This window comes from Oncorhynchus mykiss, chromosome 23, assembly GCF_013265735.2.
Source record: "Oncorhynchus mykiss isolate Arlee chromosome 23, USDA_OmykA_1.1, whole genome shotgun sequence".
Classification (NCBI taxonomy): Eukaryota; Metazoa; Chordata; class Actinopteri; order Salmoniformes; family Salmonidae; genus Oncorhynchus; species Oncorhynchus mykiss.
In genome coordinates this window covers 49146074-49168640 of record NC_048587.1, presented here as the reverse complement: position 1 = coordinate 49168640, position 22567 = coordinate 49146074, and the positions used below count along the sequence as shown (strand labels likewise).

Here is a 22567-nt window from a genome sequence, read left to right as displayed (position 1 = left end):
GGACATCTACTTTGTGCATGACACAAGTCATTTTTCCAACAATTGTTTACAGACAGATTATTTCACTTACAATTCAATGTATCACAATTCCAGTGGGTCAGAAGTTAACATACACTAAGTTGACTGTGCCTTTAAACAGCTTGGAAAATTACAGAAAATTATGTCATGGCTTTAGAAGCTTCTGATAGGCTAATTGACATAATTTGAGTCAATTGGAGGTGTACCTGTGGATGTATTTCAAGGCCTACCTTCAAACTCTGTGCCTCCTCGCTTGATATCATGGGAAAATCAAAAGAAATCAGCCAAGACCTCAGAAAAAAAATAGTAGACCTCCACAAGTCTGGTTCATCCTTGGGAGCAATTTCAAAACGCCTGAAGGTACCAAGTTCATCTGTACAAACAACAGTACGCAAGTATAAACACCATGGGACCCCGCAGCCGTCATACCGCTCTGGAAGGAGACGCGTTCTGTCTCCTAGAGATGAACGTACTTTGGTGCGAAAAGTGCAACTCAATCGCAGAACAACAGCAAAGGACCTTGTGAAGATGCTGGAGGAAAAATGTACAAAAGTATCTATATCCACAGTAAAATGAGTCCTATATCGACATACCCTGAAAGGCCGCTCACATGGAAGAAGCCACTGCTCAAAAAACGCCATAAAAAAGCCAGACTACGGTTCGAAACTGCACATGGGGACAAAGATCGTACTTTTTGGAAAAATGTCCTCTGGTCTGATGAAACAAAAATATATAAAGACCATCGTTATGTTTGGAGAAAAAAGGGGGAAGCTTACAAGCCGAAGAACACCATCCCAACCGTGAAGCACGGGGGTGGCAGCATCATGTTGTGGGGGTGCTTTGCTACAAGAGAGACTGGTGCACTTCACAAAATAGATGGCTTCATGAAGAAGGACAATTATGTGGATATATTGAAGCAACATCTCAAGACATCAGTCAGGAAATTAAAGCTTGGTTACAAAATGGGTCTTCCAAATGGACAATGACCCCAAGCATACTTCCAAAGTTGTGGCAAAATGGCTTAAGGACAACAAAGTCAAGGTATTGGAGTGGCCATCACAAATCCCTGACCTCAATCATATAGAAAATTTGTGAGCAGAACTGAAAAAACGTATGCGTGCAAGGAGGCCTACAAACCTGACCCAGTTACACGAGCTCTGTCAGGAGGAATGGGCCAAAATTCACCCAACTTATTGTGGGAAGCTTGTGGGAAGACTACCCGAAACATTTGATCCAAGTTAAACAATTTAAAGGCAATGCTGCCAAATACTAATTGAGTGTATGTAAACTTCTGACCCACTGGGAATGTGATGAAAGAAATAAAAGCTGAAATAAATTATTCTCTACTATTATTCTGAAATTTCACATTCTTAAAATAGTTGTGATCTTAAAACAGGGAATTTTTACTAGGATTATATGTCAGAAATGGTGAAAAACTGAGTTTAAATGTATTTGGCTAAGGTATATGTAAACCTCCGACTTCAACTGTATGTGTGTGTGTGTGTACTTACCTAATTCTCTGGAGACAGGGGACACAGAAGCAGTCTCTCCTATCTTTGACACAGCATCAAAGTACGCCTTCCCAGCAAGAGTCATCACTGTGAGGAGACAAACAAACACAATCATATGAATGGATCTCCTCAATCTCTACATGATACCATATTCAGCTGCTTCCGCCAGTCGTGGCTAAGTGTCTGAAACCAGAGTGTAAAAGTAAACTTGTTACTGTATCATGTGAGACATCTAATTCACTTTTGTCCAAAATTGGGACAATAAATCACATTTTGTTCATATTACCCTAGTTTATAAGAACATTCGTCACAAAGTGATAGTAACCAGTAACCTCTTCACAGATTGCCTTGACTAAATCCCCAAACACTCACACTTGTCTTTTCCTACTAGCAGACTTTTCTGATAACTTACTACGACTGTGATATGTGGTTGTCTCCCCTAGCTATCTGAAGATGAATGAACTAACTGTGATATGTGGTTGTCTCACCTAGCTATCTGAAGATGAATGAACTAACTGTGATATGTGATTGTCTCACCTAGCTATCTGAAGATGAATGAACTAACTGTGATATGTGGTTGTCTCACCTAGCTATCTGAAGATGAATGAACTAACTGTGATATGTGGTTGTCTCACCTAGCTATCTGAAGATGAATGAACTAACTGTGATATGTGATTGTCTCACCTAGCTATCTGAAGATGAATGAACTAACTGTGATATGTGATTGTCTCACCTAGCTATCTGAAGATGTATGAACTAACTGTGATATGTGATTGTCTCACCTAGCTATCTGAAAATGAATGAACTAACTGTGATATGTGATTGTCTCACCTAGCTATCTGAAGATGAATGAACTAACTGTGATATGTGGTTGTCTCACCTAGCTATCTGAAAATGAATGAACTAACTGTGATATGTGATTGTCTCACCTAGCTATCTGAAGATGAATGAACTAACTGTGATATGTGGTTGTCTCACCTAGCTACCTGAAGATGAATGAACTAACTGTGATATGTGATTGTCTCACCTAGCTATCTGAAAATGAATGAACTAACTGTGATATGTGATTGTCTCACCTAGCTACCTGAAGATGAATGCACAACGTGTAAGTCGCTCTGGATAAGAGAATCTGCTAAATGACTAAAATGTAAAAATATAACAGGGACTAGATCACAAAAAAGCAAGCAGCACAGTGGCAACAGGCAAGGACCAACTCTCTTGAAGGAAGACACCTTGAGAGGAACCCGACTCAAACCATCCTCCATTGACATGTTCTTACCGGCTACAGATTTCTCATAGTTCTTCCCCAGATTGACAAGGTTCCTCAGTCCTGGATTCAACTGCTCCATCACATTCTGCAAGAGGGGGCAGAACAATATAATACTGGCAGTGAGTGTAACTATTCTTCACATCTTTTGTTTCAAAAACACAATTTCTATCTCTTGTTGTGGAGTGGATACACAGAGACCAATAATACGTTAATAAACCATGAGACGTTTCTAATAAACAAATCCAAATAAAGGATTGTCTCAATGTCATCATAAAAAAAAGTGTTTAAATGTTTGTGTTAATTCTATAAATAACTCCAAGCTGAAATAAAACATTTTAATCATTAACACGATCCTTCACAAAGTATTTGCAGCAACAGGACAGATTGAACCAATCCCACTCGTATTCAAACGGCCCACAATAAAATGCTGTTCAGGACTGGAGTCCTTGTTTCAATTCCCCAGACACACCCTCAACAGAACAATGAACTGCCAGGTATGGATTGGGCCTAGTTGCACCATGCCAGATAGAGAGAAACACAGGAGGAAGACTAATTAAAACAGAGAGAAACAGGTTTATCTTCAGCTGAAACTGTGGAATGTCATAAACTATGTAGAATTAGTGTTTGACACTTTTTACTTCACATGCAGAGTACTGAACTGGTGGGGTTTGCTTGCATGTGATAAGCTTGACGCAAGTACACCAAATGGCCTTATAATTGATGAACTAACAAGAAGACATGTATTATTGGCCACATTTTAAATTGACAAATGACAAAATATAGTTTTTTTCGGTTATTTGGAAAGGCAAATGTTAGGCCTACTTCACTGCGCTTTTTCGCTCTCACGGGCGAGTCACAAGCGTACCCATGCTCTCACCATACGCACTGTGCAAGCTTATGACCATATTTTGGAATGGGTTTATGTATCCCCTATAATAATAACTGGTTGTGCCCTAAACCTGAAGCCAATTGGAGCCTACTGCTATTGCCAAAGGCGACGATGGACATTGGTCATACGGAAACCATGTTGTTGTAAAGGTGGAGAAATTGGGAGCTATGATGATGAGAACATAGCCTAACAAAAAGCCTGCTTACCTTGTATGTACTTTCGGTCAGCTTATTCACATTGTCATGATCCCTAGACATGTTGGCAGTTATTTTTCAGTCTCTACAAGATGGAACAACAGAAACAAGCCAAAAACCAAAGCCAATCACTCGAAGTCTATAGAATTCCTTTCAAATCCAAGGGTGGGCGGTTTAATTGTTCCAGGAGTAGTTTACGCTTGATTGCATTTGTCACACCTTGCATGTACACGTAGAGCCGAAACGCAACTGTTCGCTGGTGGCCAAACAAACCGACATTCACCGCTGCGCTGACAGCGAGACAGTCAAACTCACTGTGTGTCCGCGGTGCGGGAGGTAGAAACCGTGGTATCCGAGTCGTCACTGCTTTAGTCAAAGCATATAATTAGGAATGATAATTATAATGATAATTCTCCCTGACCAAGACGGCTGCCATTTAGTCCTATTCTATAACTTTGAGGGATTATGATCACATAGTCCCTATAGTAATTTAATAGGATATTTATGAGTCAAGCACTTTCGGTGCTGTGGTTTTAGGTAGATCATCAACTCGGAATTGACAATAGGGGTTGGGCGCACACTCTCCCGGGGCGGTTCTTGTTATTGCATTCGGATTAATTTAAATCACAATAGGCTTACTTTAAAATCAATTCACACCCCAATTTGGCCATCGACATCAGTCTCATGTAAACACCTTATGTGCCTAATTATGTTGTGGTTAATTAATGGTTGTTGTAGGGAAAGGGGATAACTAGTCAGTTGAACAAGTGAATGCCTTCAACTGAAATGTGTCTTCCGCATTTAACCCAACCCCTCGGAATCAGAGAGGTGCGGAGGGCTGCGTCTTCGGCGCCCGGGGAACAGTGAGAACAAGTGTCTTGCTCAGGGGCAGAACGATAGATTTTCTACATTGTCAGCTCGGGGATTCGATCCAGCAACCCTTCGGAGAGAAGACAACGTTGTTTCTACATAGTTTAGTGCAGAAACCGTGGTAATTAACTACAATGACCCCCCTTTCTGTGTGTTTCATTTAGGCAAGCAATGTTAGTTAGGTTAGTGTCGGGCAGACACCGGAGAGAAGAGTCAGAAGATGCAAATCAAGAGGGATAGATAACTGTTACTTCGCGAGGTATCTACCTGAAAATACATGATCTAAGTGATTGATAGTTGGTATTCAGAAGTCATATTTACTTTGAAGAACTTCTAAAATTGTGATTTTGTCAAACATCATAGGCAGTAGCTCTGTAGAGATGAGATGATGACTTGAAATAAAATAATAAAGTCATAAAATAAAACAAATTTAATCTACACAACAACTGAAATATGTTATTAAAGTAAAGTAATGTGAATAAGTGATGGTTAATAACTGATAAGCAGTAATGGGCAGTCACTACCTTCATGGGACTTTAATTAATTGTTGTATTCTGCCTTGTTGCAGCATTCAACCCCGCATAATGCATAGCGCATGTCATGTTTACATTTTTTTTCGTCGAAACTGAAAACCGTGATTATTTTAAAATAATCGAACCGAAACCGAACAGACCTCAAAACGCACTAATCTCTCAGCACTAAATCAAATCAAATTGTATTGGTCACATACACATGGTTAGCAGATTTTATTGCCAGTGTAGCGAAATGATTGTGCTTATAGTTCTGACAGTGCAGCAATATCTAACAAGTCATCTAACAATTCCACAACAACTACCTAAACACACAAATCTAAATAAATGGATGGAATAAGAATATGTACATATAAATATAATGATGGGTCAATGGCCGACCTGCATAGACAAGATTCAATAGATGGTATAAAATACAGTATATACATGGGATGAGTAGTGCAAGATATGTAAACATCATTATTAAAGTGGCATTAATAAAGTGACTAGTGATCCGTTGTTAGAGTGGCCAATGATTTCAGGTCTGTATGTAGGCAGCAGCCTCTGTGTTAGTGATGGCTGGATGTTTAACTATAATCTGATGGCCTTGAGATAGAAGCTATTTTTCAGTCTCTTGATCCCAGCTTTGATGCACCTGTACTGAACTCACCTTCTGGATGATAGTGGGGTGAACAGGCAGTGGCTCAGGTGGTAGATGTCCTTGATTATCTTTTTGGGCTTCCTGTGACATCAGGTGCTGTGGGTGTCATGGAGGGCAGGTAGTTTGCTCCCGGTGATGTGTTGTGCAGACCGCACCAATCTCTGGAGACCCATTCGGTTGTGGGCCGTGCAGTTTCCATACCAGGCGGTGATACAGCCTGATAGGATGCTCTCGATTGTGCATCTGTAGCTCATATTAGGTCCTATACTTTATTTAAATTTGTATTTAACTAGGGAAGTCAGTTACAAACAAATTCTTATTTACAATGACAGCCTACCCCGGTCAAGCCTGGATGACACTGGCTCAACCCTAAGGGACTCCCAATCACATCCGGATGTGATACAGACTGGATTCAAACAAGGGACTGTAGTGACACCTCTTGCATTGAGATGCTGTGTCTTAGACCACTGCGCCACTCGGGAGCCCCTATACACTTGACAATGGGCATCAAATGTAGTCTTGCTCACTATAATCTGAAAATGAACCATAACTCTGAAAAACATGTACTAATTCATCTCTAGAGTGACGTAGATGTTCACAGAATCGATGAATGTCGTCGTTCACAGGGGACCAGTCCTGTTTCTCTGTGTTTGGCTCCATCTTGTGGCCATATTCAATACTTGAGCTCATAAGTGAGATGCAAGCGTCATAACTAGCTGACGTCAAACAAGGGTCTTGCTAATCAATATAATTATATACTGCACTAGATAGAACATGGCTGACTTCATAAGATTGAATTTTTATATCATATAGGCCAGTCCTATGTACAGTACTAAGGTGTACAGTAAAAGCTTCAAGTTCCTCTGTGTACACATCTTAAAGGACCTATCATGGTCCAAACATACAAACACAGTCATGAAGAGGGCACGACAAAGCCTCTTCCCCCTCAGGAGGCTGACTGAAAAGATTTGGCATGGGCCCTCAGCTCCTCAAAACGTTCTACATCACCCCATGGTATGGCAACTGCTCAGCATCCAACCACAAGGCCCACAGAGGGTATTTGGGCTGTGAGGTATACGTATTTTATAATATACCGGTATTGATGCAGGGACAGGTTTGGGTTTTTACTTGACCTTCTATACCGGTATTTGAATGTTTGGTTTGTTAAATGTTATAAGCCATGTGTACTGTACATTTTAATGGTTTACTTCACTACTTGAGTCATCTCTCCACATTCTCGCCGTGCCACTTTCCACACAGACCTAGCCACGCCCCCTGTTACTCAAGGAGCGCATTTGATGTTCCTCAACCGCTAGACATTTGCGTTCAGTCTGCATGGTCAATGCAGCACATGCAACAATGTTGACGACAACAATGCTGTTTTCACTTTGCTTCTTAATATAAATCAACTAGCGTTCTATAATGACACTATTAGTTTGTGTTTCTTACATCAGCAAAAAGCTAGTTTGTCTTTTCTTAGCAAGTTGCCCTAAATCTTGTGAGACGCTAATTGTTAACCACTATTAGACAGCTAATAAACGTACTGAGTAAGAGCAAACATAGCTAGCTAACACAGCCTGATAATACCAGTGATGGTGTAGACCTAAATCAGTATGTTGTTTGTCCGACAGTATCTTCTAAAACAAAGAGGATTATGCAAAACAAGAATATGTTAGCTACATGAAGTAGCTAAGAGAAAACATGCAATGTAGCCAACGCTTATCAACACGTTAGTACCTACCCTGTCACAATAACACCTCCCTGGCATTTTAATTTGTTGTCATCTCAAACAACACTGTATTCAAAGTGCCCACTATTATATTCTAACTATATAATTAGAATAGTCATTCTATTTCCAAGATTCCAACAGTTTTGCTATAATTCGCAAGTCAAATTGCATTTGCAACATTTGGTTAAAAATAAGTCCTAGATTATTTGCCTATATCATGCAGCCCTACGTGGCTGTGTGGAAATTCTCAATTGAGCAGTGGTGTAAAGTACTTCAGTAAAAATACTTTCAAGTACTACTTAAGTTGTTTTTTTTGGTATCTGTACTTTGTTTTACTATTTTTTTAATTTTTGACAACTTTTACCTCACTACAGTCCTAAAGAAAATACTGTACTTTTTACTCCATACATTTTCCTTGACACCTAAAAGCACCCGTTACATTTTGAGTGCTTAGCAGGACAGGAAAAAGGTCCAATTCACGCACTTGTCAAGAGAACATCCCTGGTCATCTACTGCCTGAGGATCAGTGTGGCAGATGTGTTGTTACCTACCCTTACCACCTGGTTACGGCCTGTCAGAAAGTTCAGGATTTAGTTGCAGAAGGAGGTGTTTAATCCCCGGGTCCTTAGTTTAGTGATGAGCTTTGATGGCACTGTGGTGTTGAACGCTGAGCTGTAGTCAATGAATAGCATTCTCACGTAGGTGTTCCTTTTGTCCAGGTGGGAAAAGGCATTGTGGAGTGCAATAGAGGTTGCATCATCTGTGGATCTGTTGTGGCGGTATGCAAATTGTAGTGGGTCTAGAGTTTCTGGGATAATGGTGTTGATATGAGCCTTTAAAAGCTACGTGTCGGTAGTCATTTAGGCAGGTTACCTTGGTGTTTTTGGGCACAGGGACTATGGTGGTCTGCTTGAAACATGTTGGTATTACAGACAGTCAGGGAGAGGTTGAAAATGTCAGTGAAGACACTTGCCAGTTGGTCAGCGCATGCTCGGAGTACACGTCCTGGTAATCCATCTGGCTCTGTGGCCTTGTGAATGTTGACCTGTTTAAAGGTCTTACATCGGCTATGGAGAGCGTGATCACACAGTTGTCCGGAACAGCTGATACTCTCATGCATGCTTCAGTGTTGCCTGCCCCGAAGCGAGCATAGAAGTTATTTAGCCTGTCTGGTAGGCTTGTGTCACTGGGCAGCTCGCGGCTGTGATTCACAATAACAAAACGGTTGTCCCGTCTCTGTTTTTGGTAAAAAGCTGAGGGATGGGCCTGGAGAAATGTATCCACTCTCAGATTAATAGACAGAGCTATGGATGCAAGGACTGACCAAAATGATTGTTTTAACCATGTTATGAGGCTATACAGTGTTTGTTTACATTTTCAACACCGGAGAAATCAAGCTTATATTTTGGGACCTCATGGAGTGTGACAGTTGAAGTAAGTTTATGAGGCATTTATATTTTTCAAGAATCAGTGGATATATACGTATATATACACACACTACTGTTCAAAAGTTTGGGGTCATTCAGAAATGTCCTTGTTTTTGAAAGAAAATCCTTTTTTTTGTCCATTAAAATGACATCAAATTGATCAGAAATACAGTGTAGACATTTTAATGTTATACATGACTATTGTAGCTGGAAATGATTTTTTATGGAATATCTATGTACATTATCTGTCACTCCCTGACCTTAGAGAGCCTTTTTATGTCTCTATTTGGTTTGGTCAGTGTGTGATTTGGGTGTGCATTCTATGTTCTGTTTTCTAGGTTTGTGTATTTCTATGTTTTGGCCGGGTATGGTTCTCAATCAGGGACAGCTGTCTATCGTTGTCTCTGATTGGGAATCATACTTAGGCAGCCTTTTTCCCTGTTGTGATTGTGGGAAGTTGTCTTTGTTAGGGGTACGATAGCCCTTGTAAGCGTCACGGGCGTTTTTGTTATTTCTTGTTTTGTTGGTGACATTTTAACAAATAACAGAACATTTACCACGCTGCACCTTGGTCTCATTCTGATTCTGCACCTTGGTCTCATTCTGACGACGGCTGTGACATTATCAGCAACCATCACTCCTGTGTTCCAATGACATGTTGTGTTAGCTAATAGAATATTATCATTTTAAAAGGCTAATTGAGTATTATAAAATCATTTTGCAATTATGTTAGCACAGCTGAAAACTGTTCTGATTAAAGAAGCAATAAATCTGGCCTTCTTTAGACAAGCTGAGTATCTGGAGCATCAGCATTTGTGCACTCGATTACAGGCTCAAAATGGTCAGAAACAAAGAACTTTCTTCTGATACTCGTCAGTCTATTCTTGTTCTGAGAAATGATGGCTATTCCATGTGAGAAATGTCCAAGAAACTGAAGATCTTGTAAAACGTACATACAAGATCACCCAGTCTCTGACCAAAAGGCACCTGAACAACTTCTACCCCCAAGCCATAAAACTGCTGAACAATTAATCAAACAACAACCCAGACAATTTACATTGAACCCCTTTATCATTTATTTATTTATCTTAATTTAAAGTTAAGTTAATAAACAGCCAAGTTAATAAACAGATCACTGACCATTTAGAATCCCACCGTACCTTCTCCGCTGTGCAATCAGGTTTGCGAGCTGGTCACGGGTGCACCTCAGCCATTCTCAAGGTACTAAACGATATCATAACCGCCATCGATAAAAGACAGTACTGTGCAGCCATCTTCATTGACCTGGCCAAGGCTTTCGACTCTGTCAGTCACTGTATTCTTATTGGCAGAACAGCCTTGGTTTCTCAAATGACTGCTTTGCCTGGTTCATCAACTACTTCTCAGACAGAGTTCAGTGTGTCAAATTGGAGGGCCTGCTGTACGGACCTCTGGCAGTCTCTATGGGGGTACCACAGGGTCCAATTCCCGGGCCGACTCTTTTTCTCTGTATATATCAACGATGTCGCTCTTGCTGCGGATGATTCACTAATCCACCTCTATGCAGACGACACCATTTTGTATACATCTGGCCCTTTATGGACACTGTGTTAACAAACCTCATAACGAGCTTCAATGCCATACAACAGTCCTGCCATGGCCTCCAACTGCTCTTAAAAGCTAGAAAAACTAAATGCATGTTTTTCAACCGTTCGCTGCCCGCACCCGCCGCCCGACTAGCATCACTACTCTGGACGGTTCTGACTTAGAATATGTGGAAACCTACAAATACCTAGGTGTCTGGCTAGACTGTAAACTCTCCTTCCAGACTCATTTGAAACATCTCCAATCCCAAATTAAATCTCGAATCGTCTTCCTATTTCGCAACAAATCCTCCTTCTCTCATGCCGCCAAACATACCCTCGTAAAACTGACTATCCTACCGATCCTCGACTTCGGCGATGTCATTTACAAAATAGCCTCCAACATTCTACTCAGCAAACTGTATGCAGTCTATCACAGTGCCATCCGTTTTGTCACCAAGGCCCCATATACCACCCACCACTGCAACCTGTATTCTCTAGTCGGCTGGCCCTTGCTACATATTCGTCGCCAGACCCACTGGCTCCAGGTCATCTATAAGTCTTTGCTAGGTAAAGCTCCGTCATATCTCAGCTCACTGGTCACGATAACAACACCCAACCGTAGCACACGCTCCAGCAGGTATATCTCACTGGTCATTCCCAAAGCCAACACCTCCTTTGGCAGCTTTTCCTTCCAGTTCTCTACTGCCAATGACTGGAGCGAATTTCAAAAATCGCTGAAGATGGAGATTTATATTTCCCTCACTAACTTTAAACATCAGCTATCTGAGCAGCTAACCGGTCGCTACAGCTGTACACATCCCATCTGAAAGTAGCCCATCCAATCTACCTACCTCATCCCCATATTGTTTTATTTACTTTTCTGCTCTTTTGCATGCCAGTATTTCTACTTGTACATCATCTGCACATCTATCACTCCAGTGTTAATTTGCTAAATTGTAATTACTTCGCTACTATGGCTTATTTATTGCCTTACCTCCTCACGCCATTTGCACACACTGTATATAGAATTTCTTTTTTTTTCTATTGTGTTATTGACTGTATGTTTGTTTATTCCATATGTAACTCTGTGTTGTTGTTTGTGTCGCACTGCTTTGCTTTATCTTGGCAAGGTCACAGTTGTAAATGAGAACTTGTTCTCAACTAGCCTACCTGGTTAAATATAGGTGAAATAAAAATATAAAAAATAAATGGTTTTGCACTGACTCTATGCACACTCACTAGACTCTACCCACACTCACACACATACTACACTGACACTCCAACACACACACTTTACATAGCTGCTGCTACTCTGTTTATCATTTATCCTGATTGCCTAGTCAATTTTACCTCTGCCCACATGTATTACCTCAATTACCTCAACTACTTGTACCCTTGTACATTGACTCGATACAGCTACTCCTTGTATATAGCTTTGTTATTATTTTTTATTGTGTTACTATTTCCTTTTTATTCAGCAAATATTTGTCTTACTTTTTAACTCTGCACTGTTGGGAATGGGCTCATGATTAAGCATTTCACTGTAAAGCCTACACATGTTCTATTCTGCGCATGTGACCCATAAAATGTGATTTGCTCGGTAAATAGGAGGAACAAATAGCCATTCCTAAGACGTGTCCTGCACATTTTTGATGTGGGTCATAAAGTCAATGAGGAATGTCAAGTGTCCTCCCGAGTGGCGCAATGGTCTAAAGCACTGCATCTCAGTGCTTGAGGCGTTACTACAGACCCCCTGGTAAGAATACAGAGTGTATCACCGGAGCCCATTCCCATAGGGTGGCGCACAATTGGCCGAGAGTCGTAATTTTGTATGAGAACGTGTTCTTAACTGATTTTCCGAGTTAAATATAGGTAAAACAATGTTTTTGAAATACCTCCACTATCAACAGCGACTTCCAACACGTTAACGTTTGAGTCATTTAGCAGACGCTTTTATCCAGAGCGACGTACAATAGTGAGACACAACAGCTTTTTGTATTCTGACACATACGGCTAAAACGCATGGACAGGATTTCAAGCTATTACGTATATCTGGGAAACATAAAGGGCATGAACAATTTGCTAGCACCGGCTGACGAGGCATCTACTATCGGTTGGCCATCTGAAGACTGTCCCCATTTCTCAATTTCTTAGTCCTGAAGTATCCTACACCATTTTTCTCTTCTGTGAGCGGACAAGCGCAAATGTATCGGTAAATATGATGTGTTTTATGTGTAATATTTGGGCAAAAAAGCAGAATTGCATTAGAGTAAATGTAGCTTAATTTTGTGAACTTCTGGTTTATGATTTCAGAAATATAATTGCGTTGGTCGTCATGTCACTTCCACTGATTCTGAGCCCCCAAGTTTTGGGGCTCGCGACAGACGGTTTGAGCAATCATCGTAGGTTTACTTTTACGCATAACATTGTTTTAATACAATACGTTTTAACAAAATGTATAGTAAACTCATGTTGTTTACATTTTTTATTCAGAAAATATTGCAGGGAAGCTCAGCTTCATTCAGAGGGAAGGAAATGTGACTTATCTACGGGACAAGGAGCTGGCCACGGAAGTTCCAACCGAGACAAAGTTTGAACTGTTCGATCCAAGGAACACTTTACGCACTGCCAGATTCACCTATACCTGGGACTTCGGCAACGGGTAGGCATATGTGGACTTGCCTGTTTATCATCGAATGTATGTTTTGTAGTTTAGGCTATATATTTAAATATTATGTGGTTGTTATTTATTCATTTATTCGATGTTGTGTGATGCTGTTTTTTACTGTAAGGATTACTGTTGTTTCTGTTGTCTTGTCAGTGTTGAATGTATTCCATCGGGGACCACGTTAGAAACAAGTGGAAATGCTTTAAAATGTTATCCCTGGGTTGTCCTCAATGAATAATTTTGCTCAATAAATCATCAATCAATATTCTGGTTTTGTAAGAGAGGTGCTGAAGGGATCGGAGCCGTCTGTGCACTATAATTACTCATCCCCTGGAAACTACACTCTGCGGCTGAGAGTTGGGGCCCAAGTGAACAAAACCTCTACTCCACTAACTGGGGTATACACCATGGACGTTACAGTTTTGGGTAGGTAGACAGAATACACATCATTGTTGTTCATAATTATCTGGTTTGAAATAGTAGAGTTTTTAAATATCACATTAGGTTTACCATACAGTAAGTGACACCACAACATCAATGTAGGGGTATTGCACATCTCTGCTATTTTCCAGACGCCATCAGAAATATTGAGTTGAGCCCTTTGAGTTTCCAGGTTTCCAGAAACAACAGTCTGGTTGTTCATGTGGATGGAAGGTGGGTACAATTTCTCAGTAGGCCACACAATTAACACACACAACATACTAAACATGTATAACACATCAAATAATCAGCTCATTTATTCTCTCTCTCCGCTCTCTGTTTCCTAGTCTTCCAATGTAGATGTGTTGTATTTATTCTCATCATCTCTCTCTCGCTCTCTCTCTAGTCCTCCCATGTGGGTCTGTTGGAGGTTTCTACAGAACTGTGTATCAGCAACCCCTACAGGCTGTCACCTGACCATGCTGTATGAGAACACCATGACACTGAACCACACCTTCACAGCTTTAGGAGTCCACTGTCTGGACATCAGCGCCCGCAACGACATCAGCAAACTGCAGACCTCCTACAACATCTTTGTGAGGAGAGATCGTAAGTCTGGTGTTATCATGTGGTCTGTGGAGATTTGGTCCACATTAGTCACGCTAGGCAGAAGTTACAGGATAGTACAGTACAGTTCACACTTTGTCCTCTCACTTTTTTGGGAAGGCCCAAAAAATTGTCAAAGACTCCACCCAAGTCATACGGTAGACTTTTCTCTCTGCTACCACACGGCAAGCGATACCGGAGCGCGACGTCTAGGACCAAAAGGAAGCTTCTACCCCCAAGCCATAACACCGCTGAACAATTAATGAAATGGCCACCTGGACTATTTACATTGACCCTCCCACCTCCCTTTATTTTTACACTGCTGCTACTCGCTGTTTATTATCTATGGATAGTCACTTTACCCCTACCTACATGTACAAAATAACTTATACACATTGACTCGCTACCGGTACACCCTGTATATGGCCTCGAAATTGTTATTTTTATTGTGTTAATTGTTCTTTTTATTTGACTATTTTTATTTTATTTAGTAAATATTATTTTAGCTCTTTATTGAACTGCATTGTTGGATAAGGGCTTGTAAGTAAGCATTTCACAGTAAGATCTACGACCTGTTGTATCCGGAGCATGTGACAAATACAATTTGATTTGATTTGAATACAGTATAAATTGTTTGATATAGTACAAATGATCCATCTATTAGTACAGTGTCCCTCAGCAGTTCTGGTGGTACAAGAGGTTTTGATGAGAATTTACCTCTTTGGATTTCATGGTTCATTCTGTAATCTTCAGCTGAACCGAGTGATAGTGTGTTCAGAGAAATGAAAAGACGTCAGTGGGACAGTGGGCAGGGTTGAGGAATGCAGCTAAGGAGTTCTGGAGGAGAGCAATTTAACAGCAGGACCCACACCCCATACTGCATTTGTCTCCTGTGGTGAATTGATTTGTGCTGGATGGCATCGTTACAGAGGAGTTTCAGGAAGCTTGTGACCTCATTTTAATGCATAACAAATAGATTGTTTGAAACCAGAAGACTAAAAGAATGATGATGGTTTGTGTAAATAGGAACATGATTCAATGGTGCACAAAGTTAAGACAAGAGGAGGGAGACATGCTAATAATCATGTATGCATATACTCGGGAGTATGACAGTTACTAATCGGGAGTTAATTGTAAAAAGAAAATCAATTCTGTGTTCAAGCTTGTCTAACTGCATCACGTAATACTGTAGAAAAACAATTCTCTCTTTGTCTTCTTATAGCCCCCATTAACCTGCTCTTCACCCTGACATGTACTGGGATCATCTTGGCAATACTCGCCTTCATCACTGTTATAGCCTGTCGCACTAAGAATGGACACAACAACAAACCACAGGTAGGAGACTGACAGAGGGACTTGTTGAATGTTAGGCCCTGTTTCAGTACTTATCCCAAAGAAAGGAAGCTATTCTACAATATGTCCACATGAGGGTGATATATACCTAACAAATTGACTAACGATCAACTCCAAAACCTGTTCGTAGCAGTAAAAAGCGCTGTTAAGCGGTGTTGTAGTACTTGAGTACAGGACTCAGTTTTGGTTCAGACTCGACTCACAATTCTCATGACTCGTGACATGACTCGGACTCCACCAGCAGCAATGACAGATAACTAACTGTATTATCTAATCAGCCTTACAAACGTGAAACATTGTAATGAAATGTAGCTTAGCAAATGGTTGGACTGCAGCTTTTAGCACTACCAAAAGACTCAGACTTGGATTCAGACTCGGACTCAAGGTTTACTGAACTCTACATCACTGCTGTCAAGTGATGGGGGTTTGCACAGTGCATTTGTTCTTGTTCAATATGAAACTACTAATAAATATTCAGACATAGTAGCCCTACAAACTCCAAAAAAGACTTGTGTGTCAGTGTAAATATGTATTTTTTATTTGACAGATGTCTAAGTCCAGTAACGCCACTTACTCCAGTATGAACATGGAACTGCAGCCACAGCAGGACCTCCCTGATATCAGTAGTGATCTCTATGTGTCCAGGCCAAAGAACGACGAGGTCCAACCCCTTCTACAGCACGGGACCAGATCTGTCGCCAAATCCTACCGCAACTAGTCTTCATTTATACACTTTGATTTGAGCTTTGTGTTGGACTGATTCAAGACACATGTTAATAGTTTGCTAACAATCTATAGTTTGAGATGAATATATGGCACCAGTAACATTGAACTATAAATTGTCAGTGATGTAATACCGATGTAGATTACATTCCCCTGTCTGTGTGGACTTTATACTTACACTATTTTGCCTCTGATGATCTCATCCTCAGACCCAGCCAAAAGCCTGACCTCAAAAACTAAATATTCATACAAGGGGTTTTAGAGGATTGGATCCTCTATGATAATAGATGACAGCTGCCAGTAACCCTGTAGGGAAGTGTCCTAATGTGTATTATTACTCAGTGATTTATATATACGCTAGATGACTGATCAGTGGTGCTGTGTTGAATCCACCATGCCTCCATTTTGGCACTCCCCCTCCATTGTATAAACATTTTGGGAAGCTATAGAAATGCATTTATTCATGTCTACATTCATTTTTGCCACATTCATTCTATTACAGACACCTTATCGCATACATTTAAATTACATTTCATTACTAATGTTACTATCCCCACTAAAACAAAAAAATACTTAAATACATGTAATTTTGTCCCTGAAACATTGAATTGAAATACTGTAGAGTTCCATTCATTCCTATGGAGGACTGCTCCTACTGGGGAGTGCCAAAATGCAGACCGACGGCTTCAAAGCCTCTCAATGGCAAAGAGATAGCATAAGCAATCCAGTTTTATATATACATTGCTGGTATTACCTAACCATACTGGCTGTCACCACAGATGGTCCATTATATTGACCAGATACTCCATTGGCCACTCTAAGAATTAAAAGAATGTCTTCAAAAATGTAAGGCAGATTGGAGAAAAAGAGATCGGGTAAGACCATTCTAGCCAATGAGAGAGCAGATACACGTGTGATAACAGGCAGAACCAATGAGAGAGCAGATACACGTGTGATAACAGGCAGAACTCTGATATAAGGGGCTTTTTATGTCACATCCTACTAATATCAGTACAGTCATAACAACCTAAGCATTACAAAACCCCTATTAGATCAAATAAGCCACACGTTGAAAATAAGCCATTACATTTTTGGTAATCACTCTTTGACCTCCATACAAAAAAACTGGCTTGGTGAGAGGAAAAAAACAACAACAAACCGCTAACAAACATCTATAGAACATTTTAATTTAATTTACAAAATGTTTTTATGGAATCCCAAGAAAGTTAATAATGAAAGTAAAAATAAATCAAGCGTCATTGTCAGCAAGAAGTCTTGTTATATTTACATTGTTATACACTGGTTTTTGTCCCCTAAAATGTATGTATTTGTTGGGTAATCGACATCTGTCGCCATTATTTCAACATATTTATCTTGCTGTTCATGACTGTAACCTACTTGCTGCTCACGACTGTACCAAAGGTATTATGTATCTGAATGGTATCTTACAATACAATCTAACTTGAGTTGTAGGCCTACTTCATGTTACGCACCCACAATCATTAAATAATATAAATGGTTATTTTATGTATTTTTCTATTTGATATATATTTTTCTATTTTTACCACTTTATGGTACAATGTACCCCAATTGAACAATGCAGAGACAGGATCGAATATTAGTCAAAATGAATGTTCGCAGTGGTGTAAAGTACTTATGTAAAAATACTTTAAAGTACTACCTAAGTTGTTTTTTGGAGTATTTGTACTTTACTATTTATATTTTTGACAGCATTTACTTCACTACAATGTACCTTTTACTCAGTACATTTTCTCTGACACCCAAAAGTACTCGTTACATTTGGAATAGTCTGCAGGACAGGAAAATTGTGCAATTCATGTACTTCGGGTACTAGGGGGTAACTAGCCCCCCCCCCCTAAGAACAATGTATAATTGCTGACACAAAAAAAGCTACGTTTGGATGAAAATTGGATTGTGGATGAATGTCATGCTTAGGCGAATAAACTATCAAGGGAAATAAATGGCTATAGTTTATACTTTTTAAGTTACCCCCCAGTTATTTCATGAAATATTGTTTTTAGAAAAGTGGAGCATTTAAAAAAGGTAACTCCCCCGGTAGAATATTATGGCATAGGGTTTCACACAATTGTGTTCAACTCCATTTAATCCGTTTCATTTAGAAATTCTTTAGTAAGTAATACTTAAAAGCTAAGTCTAGTAGTCTTATTTTAATTATTTAAATCAAATATTGGGGGAAATGGTGTTGCACATGTCACCATTAATAGGGGCACTATTAGGAGATTTGATTTAAAGTCCCTCTTTTTAACTCACCTGCACATTAATTAACTAAATTAATTAACTAAATATGAATTTGAATCCCAGCAGTCTTTGAAATTACATTCAGGAGCAAAAGGTTTTCAATAGTTGTTTTCAATTCATAAAATACATTTTTAATTGGAATATAATATTGGAATGGATAATAAATAATAACATCAAATAACATTGGAAATAACATTTAATAAAAATATCATAACTCAGTGTAACATTGATGTGGCAACTCTCTTATGCTCTGCTATTGCACAATTCTAATTTGTACCTGTAGGTCACAAATAAATCTATCCCCAGTAAAATTGGAGAGCAACTCATGAGCCCACCTTTTGCACTGCTCATACCTAATCCAGTCCCCACCTGTGACTGAAAACAGGGGTAGAGATGCCAATTGAAAAGCTAAAAACTTAGATCGCTATATAGCTAGCTATATGACATAAAATGCTGTGTAAAATAGCTAAAAGGCTATACAATTGCATTAACGGTAAAGCTATCAGTCACTAGTGGAAACATTTGCAACTGAAATTAAGTTACGTTATCTTTTTTTTAATGTATTTTAACTCAGACATTCTGGTAGTAAGGATGCTAGCTAGTACTCCTAGCAGCTTACTAACATTTCCTAGCTAGGTAACTAACATTTACTGTTAGTGAAGTTGCTAGCTCGCAAGTTAGCATAAACTAGCACAAACTGGGCTAGTCACTGTTTAAATGACAAATAGAAATACATTCATAACCATAAAGGGGTAACTAGCCCCCAGGGGATGGGGGAGTTACTACTTTACAAAAAAAATATCTTAATGTTTAATTCTAAACAAGTGGATCATTTATCTAAAGGCTTTCCTACTTGTATATTTAAAAATTCGGGATCGGTGTCCCTTCAACGGGATGGTTGAGCTAATGTAGGCTAATGCAATTAGCATGAGGTTGTAAGTAACAAGAACATTTCCCAGTACATAGACATATCTGATATTGGCAGAAAGCTTAAATTCTTCTTAATCTAACTGCACTGTGCAATTTACAGTAGCTATTACAGTGAAATAATACCATGCTAATGTTTGAGGAGACTGCACAATTTTGAACATGAAAAGTTATTAATAAACAAATTAGGCACATTTGGGCAGTCTTGATACAACATTTTGAACAGAAATTCTATGGTTCATTGGATCAGTCTAAAACTTTGCATATACACTGCTGCCATCTAGTGGCCACAATCTAAATTGCACCTGGGCTGGAATAATATATTGTAGCCTTTCATTGCATTTCAAAAGTGATGGTAAAAAAAATACAAAAGAACGGTTGTTTTTTTCTTTGTAATATCTTATACTAGATATATTGTGTTATATTCTCCTACATATATTCACATTTCCACAAACTTCAAAGTGTTTCCTTTCAAATGGTACCAAGAATATACATATCCTTGCTTCAGGGCCTGAGCTACAAGTAGTTATATTTGGGTACGCAATTTTTGGCGAAAATTGAAAAGGGGGGGGGGGGGGGGGATCCTTAAGAGGTTTAAAAACACATATATAGATCTAACTTCATTGGAACTTTCAAAATTTAAAAAAATTGGATCAACTTGTTTTGTTGAAATATCTCCAAAAGTTGTGATGACACAGAGGACATTTTTTTGTTCAGCGAGAACAGTAACAGACAGGGAAAATGTTGGGGAGAGAATTTGGTGACATCTAGTGATCTTTATGTGAAATACAGGGGGAGGGGCAGTTACACCAGAGAGCTAATTACCCCCTACTACCCTATCAAGAGAACATCTCTGGTCATCCCTTCTACCTCTGATCTGGCAGACACACTAAACCCTGGCTATATTTAATCTAAAAAAAACAAGAAAATTGTGCCTTCAGGCTTGCTTAATATATGTGAAATTATTAATACTTTTACTTTTGATACGCAAGTATATTTTAAGCAATTACATTTACTTTTGACACTTAAGTATATTTAAAACCAAATACTTTTAGACTTTTAATAAAGTAGTATTTTACAAGGTGACTTTCACTTGAGCCATTTTTAATGAAGGTATCTTTATTTTTACTGGAGTATGACAATTGGGTACTTTTTCCACCACCGAATGGTCGACGACTAGTTTCACACTGCTAGGTCTGGGGACTTTTCTCATTTGAGCAAAGATCAGTGCTTCATCCTCTCGCCTGCGTGACACGAAACCTGTCAAGTGGTGGAGTGTGTCAATTCATTTGTAAGCAAAAGGAAATCGGTCCTACCCTTCTCAATAGCCTCCTTTTGGAGAAGAGGTACACGTATTCTACAGAGGAAGAGGTTTGATATCTGCCACACCCCCTTTGAATCAGATGTTGTATTGTCGGAGGAGAAAAGCAACCCCTAGAGTGACTTAATTGTTCACAGAAGCGACCCCCTAGAGTGACTTAATTGTTCACAGAAGCGACCCCTAGAGTGACTTAGTTGTTCACAGAAGCGATGAAAGGCGTCATTCACAGGGGGTCTGGTAATTTCTCCTTGTATGGCTTTATCGTGTGGTCATATTCAGTACTTGAGCTCATAACTGAGATGCAAGCAGCTTACATCAAACAAGGGTATTGATAATATTACTGAACAAAAATATAAACTCAACCTGCAACAATTTCTAAGATTTGTTACAGTTGATCTAAGGAAAATCAGTCATTTTTAAATTATTTTTATTTAACTAGGCAAGTCAGTTAGAACAAATTCTTATTTACAATGACAGCCTACGGCAGCCAAACCCGGACGATGCTGGGCCAATTGTGCGCCACCATATTGGACTCCTAATCACGACCGGATTTGATGCAACCTGGATTCAAATCAGGGACTGCAGCCTGCAGCCCACTCCTTTTCAATGGCTCTGCAAATATGCTGGATATCGGTGGGAAATGGAACACGCTGTCATATACATCGACCCAGAGCATCCCAAACATGCTCAATGGGTGACATGTCTGGTGAGTATGCAGGCCATGGAAGAACTGGGGCATTTTCAGCTTCCAGGAATTGTGTACAGATCCTTGCAACATGGGGCTGTGCATTATCATGCGGAAACAGGAGGTGGTGGGGGCGGATGAATGGTATGACAATGAGCCTTAGGATTTCATCATGGAATCTCTGTGAATTCAAATTGACATCGATAAAATGCAATTGTGTTCATTGTCTGTAGCTTGCCTGCCCATACCACAACCCCACCACCGTGGGGCACTCTGTTCACAACATTGACATCAGCAAACCGCTCACCCACACTGCGCAATAAAGGTGGTCTGCATTTGTGAGGCCGGTTGAATGTACTGCCAAATTCTCTAAAACGACCTTGCGGGCGGCTTATTGTAGAGAAATTTACATTAAATCATCTGGCATCAGCTCTGTTGGACATTCCTGCTGTCAGCAATTCAATTGCAAGCTCCATGTCCTCGTCTGTCCTCAGTTGCAACATTCAGTTCCAAACAGCCTTAGGAAGCAATGTCAGCACAAGAACTGTTCGTTGAGAGCTTCATGAAATGGGATACCATGGCCGAGCAGCCGTACGCAAGCCTATGATCACCATGTGCAATGCCAAGAGTCGGCTGAGGTGGTGTAAGTTTGCCGCCATTGGACTCTGGAGCAGTGACGCTTCACCATCTGGCAGTCCGACGGACGAATCTGGGTTTGGCGGATAACAGGAGAACGCTACTTGCCCGAATATACAGTATATATATATATATATATATATATATATATATAGTAAAATCTTTGAGATTGTTACATGTTGTGTTTTTATTTTCGTTCACTGTAGGAGGAAAAATTTAAATTGGCCGTTACTAAGAAGTGTCCTGCACATTTTTGATGTGGGCCATAAACTCATGTGTATCCTCCACCATGGACAGTGATTTAC

The 22567-nt window shown here is 39.8% G+C and overlaps 2 protein-coding genes across 4 annotated transcripts in view; one reads left to right on the top strand and one right to left on the bottom strand.

The window, feature by feature from the left end:
• Positions 1-4639, bottom strand: part of LOC110503137 (brain-specific angiogenesis inhibitor 1-associated protein 2-like protein 1) — a 53264-nt gene extending 48625 nt beyond the window's left edge. Inside the window, exons 1-3 of one of the 3 annotated variants that reach the window (XM_036960689.1) lie at positions 4522-4639; positions 2809-2884; positions 1530-1616 (exon numbers count right to left, since the gene is read on the bottom strand). In XM_036960689.1, coding sequence (XP_036816584.1) covers positions 1530-1616; positions 2809-2878 — 157 coding nt within the window. In that variant the 5' untranslated portion in view covers positions 2879-2884; positions 4522-4639. Of the gene's footprint in view, positions 1-1529; positions 1617-2808; positions 2885-3894; positions 4479-4521 lie in introns of those variants that run through there. The other 2 variants (XM_036960687.1, XM_036960688.1) reach the window with 2 other exon arrangements.
• Positions 4640-12489: 7850 nt separating this feature from the next.
• Positions 12490-17879, top strand: tmem130 (transmembrane protein 130). Its single transcript, XM_021581427.2, has 8 exons — positions 12490-12855; positions 12957-13045; positions 13137-13305; positions 13592-13737; positions 13884-13965; positions 14138-14340; positions 15560-15672; positions 16238-17879. Exons 1-8 carry the CDS (start codon positions 12848-12850, stop codon positions 16406-16408), a joined length of 981 nt encoding a protein of 326 aa, XP_021437102.2. The 5' UTR covers positions 12490-12847; the 3' UTR covers positions 16409-17879.
• Positions 17880-22567: the final 4688 nt, after the last annotated feature.